This window comes from Sinocyclocheilus rhinocerous, unplaced genomic scaffold, assembly GCF_001515625.1.
Source record: "Sinocyclocheilus rhinocerous isolate Xijiao unplaced genomic scaffold, SAMN03320098_v1.1 scaffold2953, whole genome shotgun sequence".
NCBI classification, from domain to species: Eukaryota; Metazoa; Chordata; class Actinopteri; order Cypriniformes; family Cyprinidae; genus Sinocyclocheilus; species Sinocyclocheilus rhinocerous.
The window spans coordinates 78,035-82,154 of NW_015658760.1; the positions used below are offsets into that span (position 1 = coordinate 78,035).

The 4,120-nt window shown below is 35.1% G+C and overlaps 1 protein-coding gene across 1 annotated transcript in view; it reads left to right on the plus strand.

The window, feature by feature from the left end:
* Nucleotides 1-1,267: 1,267 nt before the first annotated feature.
* The window catches only part of LOC107722978 (neuronal cell adhesion molecule-like), a 33,471-nt gene continuing 30,618 nt past the window's right edge, over nt 1,268-4,120 (plus strand). Inside the window, exons 1-3 of the mRNA XM_016531480.1 lie at nt 1,268-1,307; nt 1,608-1,713; nt 3,424-3,620. Of these exons, the coding sequence (XP_016386966.1) occupies nt 1,268-1,307; nt 1,608-1,713; nt 3,424-3,620 (343 nt within the window). The remainder of the gene's footprint in view (nt 1,308-1,607; nt 1,714-3,423; nt 3,621-4,120) is intronic.

Genomic DNA, 4,120 nt, shown 5'->3' on the forward strand with positions numbered 1-4,120 from the left:
CTGAACACACACACACACACACACACACTGTACTGACAGTGTCATGTAAACATGACTGAAGGAGTGAAAAGTGGAGGAAAAGTCAACTGATTCAACTGAGGCATTTACGCTGGAACCGCTCTGATTGATTTAAACTAAAAAAAGCATGTATAGTGGATGAAACGGAGCTTTTCGAAACTATAATGTTAAACCATTGCATCACAAAGTTTCATTGTTTCGAAGCGCTCCAATCGGATCGCAATTCATTTGCTTCAAATCGGGACTTCAGAGCACAAACTGCAAATCATTTGATTCAGATCAGAACTTCGGAGCAGGTTCACGAATCCTTTGGTTTAGATCGGAACTCAGCGGGTTTGTGAAACATTTGATTCAGATTGGAACTTTAGAGCACGAGCTGACAAGTCTTTTGATTCAGATCGAAACTAACTGGGTTCATGAATCCTTTGATTCAGATCGGGATTTCAGAGCGCGTTCGTGAATCATTTCATTTTTTTTTTTTACCTTGTAGTAGGCAGTACAGTTATAAAAACAAAACAGAAAAAAACGAAGAGAAAGTGTGCACAAATACAGAATTTACACTTTAAGAGGACACATAGGATGAATATAGAGGTGCAGTTTTCACTGCTTTGGGATTAACAGAACTTTAGTTTCCATGTACTTCTCTAGATCAGCTTTGAATAAAGAAAAGAGGGGTTTAGAGCCAGTAAATGATTGTCTCTGTATGTAAAATTCAGCTAGCAGGAAACACAAATTAATTAAGTTAAATTTTCCTACACTCCAAAAACTGTTGGGTTGTTTACTGTACCCAATATCAGATTTAAACATACTGGATCGCTTGTTGTTTTTCTTAACATTTATTGAGTTAATTCTATAACAACGCAACCATTTGGGTTAAAATGTTCAATTTAAGTTAATATATCTGTGCGCACTCCTCATCTTCATCATGTACTCTTCACTCGTGTGAGTGAGAGAAAAAGAGAGACACTGTTTAATTTAAAAGTAATTACACATGCTGCAATAAAATGTGCATTTGTTCATATTCATTTTACAGTACATATAATAATTTTAAAATAGTTTGAACATCAATTTCTTCATTCTGTAATTCTATAATTCTGTATTCTGTAATGTTATCCACAAATCAAGAAATAGCTAAACACAAGTCTGCGCACACTGGGAATGATATTTTCTCAGATAAACAGCAGGTAGTGTTAATGTTACACACAGCACACGGTCAGTATGAGAGATGTGGTGTTGCTGATGTACTGACATGATTCTCTTGGCATCTCCAGCTAAACTTCTGGAAGAGCGTAAGTTCCTCACCTGCTGTCCTGAAGGATGCTTGCTGTGAACTGAGCTTGTTATGTCCTTTATTGTCATTAGTTTGCATATGATATGGTTTTATTGCTGTGTTTGCATGCTGTTCTTTTGGCACGACTGCTGCTTCAGTTCTTTTGTGGAGGAAATTTGACGGACTCATTAATACAGCATTGATTTATAGACATAAAAGAGCGTTTGAGTGCATGTGCTGCAGTAGATTGATGTGCGGTGTTATCATGTTTTGCATGTTGATGGATCCTGCGTGTGCTCATCTGTCATGTGACCCCCAGTGCCGCAGCCCCCCACAATCACCCATCAGTCGCCGAAGGACTACATCATAGATCCGCGCGAGAACATCGTCATCCACTGCGAGGCCAAAGGGAAACCGCATCCCAGGTGAGAAACCTGTCTGAGCTCGTCATTAATGATCTTCATTTCATTCATAATACTGTGATCAGCTGTTGTTTCCACCACTAAGACGACACGAAGGTAAACACTACTGTGACTATTATTAAAGTTCACCCACATTCTGTCATCATTTACTCATCCTCATGTCGTTCCAAACCTGTATGAGTTTCTTTCTTCTGTTGAACACAAAACAAGTTATTTTGAAGAATAATGGCAACCAAACAGCTGACGGTAGCCATTGACCTCCATAGTATGGAAGAAATTACTATTGAAGTCAATGGCTACCGTCAACATTCTTTCGTGTTCAACAGAAGAAAGAACCTGTTCATACAGGTTTAAACAACTTTAGGGTGAGTAAATGATGACAGAATTTCATTTTTGGGCGAGCTATCCCATTTTGAAATATTAAAATATTGTAGATGAAAAAAAGACGAGACTGAAATGTAGTTTAAATTAAAAAAAAAAAAAAAACTTTACCAAAACCTCTCTTTATGCTCATCAACAAAAAAAGAGGAGAAAGGCTTAACAAGCCTCCAGAAGCTTTCCAGATGTCAATAATAAAGTGCTAGTTTTTGATAGGTGCTTCTTGTTTTTCAATTTGTCGTAATGTATGATCAATATAATAAATCAGGAAACTAGACCGTGCATGTGAGGTCACACTCTTAATTTGCTGTAATTCTGATGAAATGTAAAAATACAGTTCTCAAATGACAGTGTAGAACAGTAATCATGAATAAAATTGACCAAAATAATTAGTATTAACCATTATAACCATATAATCAGTTTAACCATAATGCAGCATAACTAAATGTGACTAAAATATGGTATTTATAATCATAAAATAATGATATCACACTATTTAATTTAAAGATAACAAATAACACATGCTGCAATAAAATCGATATATATATTTTTTTTGTTTTCTTTTTTCTTTACATAATATTTATTAAATTATAAATAATTTGAAAAGAAAAATTGAAAGTCCTCAACTTCTTGATTCTGTAATTCTATTTTCATATTTTTCACAAATCAAGAAATAGTTAAAAACAAGTCTGATCACGCCGGGAATCATATTTTTGCTCATTTTGCATACAAAACACAATATGAGAGAAACGTTTGTTTTGCATGTTTCTATGCAAGTGACAGTAAAAATCACTAACATTTGTGAGGTTCATTGAATTAAACATGTATGACATATTCAAAGACTTTTTTAGGATGACATAAAAGTGCATTTGCTGAATATCATTATTAATATATATACAGTATATAACTTGCTACGTGTACTGTGTTAGGCTAACTGAGACTTGTCATAGCACTGGCATATTATTGCTCTTTTGTTGATTCTGATTGCTTCTGTATGTTCTCATTTGTAAGTAGCTTTGGATAAAAGCGTCTGCTAAATGACTAAATGTAAATGTAATATGAAAAATATAATAAATCATGTTTGTGAGTAACCACATATATAGGCTAATCATGATTATCTGTTAAACCATCATGCAGCATGACTAAATGTGACTAAAATGATATTTACGATGATAAAATATGATTGTGAAATATATACTCATATATGTTTTCAATGACTAAAATTTTCAGACTTTTCGTCAACTAAAACTTGACAAGGTTGAGTAAGTATTTGACATTTGACACAGGACTAGCTGACAGAATGAACTCACGATTTGCCGTTCTCCTCGCCCTCAGCTTCTCGTGGACCAGGAACGGGATGCATTTTGACATGGATAAGGATCCTAAAGTCCTGATGAAGCCTCGTTCAGGGACGCTGGTGATGGACATCAGCGGAGGAGAGCGTGCCGAGGCGTACGAGGGCGTCTATCAGTGCTCCGCTCACAACGAGCTCGGCACCGCCGTCTCCAACAGCATCATCATCCGCCAGTCCAGTACGTCACATCAGTCACAGCACAGCTTCCACACTCTCATCTGCCTCTGTTTAACCCTGCTATCTCTCACTGTTCTGTGATAACAAATAACACATGCTGCAATAAAATCGATATATATATGTTAAAAAAATTTCTTTACATAATATTTATTAAATTATAAATAATTTGAAAAAAAATTTGAAAGTCCTCAACTTCTTGATTCTGTAATTCTATTTTCATATTTTTCACAAATCAAGAAATAGTTAAAAACAAGTCTGATCACGCCGGGAATCATATTTTTGCTCATTTTGCATACAAAACACAATATGAGAGAAACGTTTGTTTTGCATGTTTCTATGCAAGTGACAGTAAAAATCACTAACATTTGTGAGGTTCATTGAATTAAACATGTATGACATATTCAAAGACTTTTTTAGGATGACATAAAAGTGCATTTGCTGAATATCATTATTAATATATATACAGTATATAACTTGCTACGTGTACTGTGTTAGGCTAAC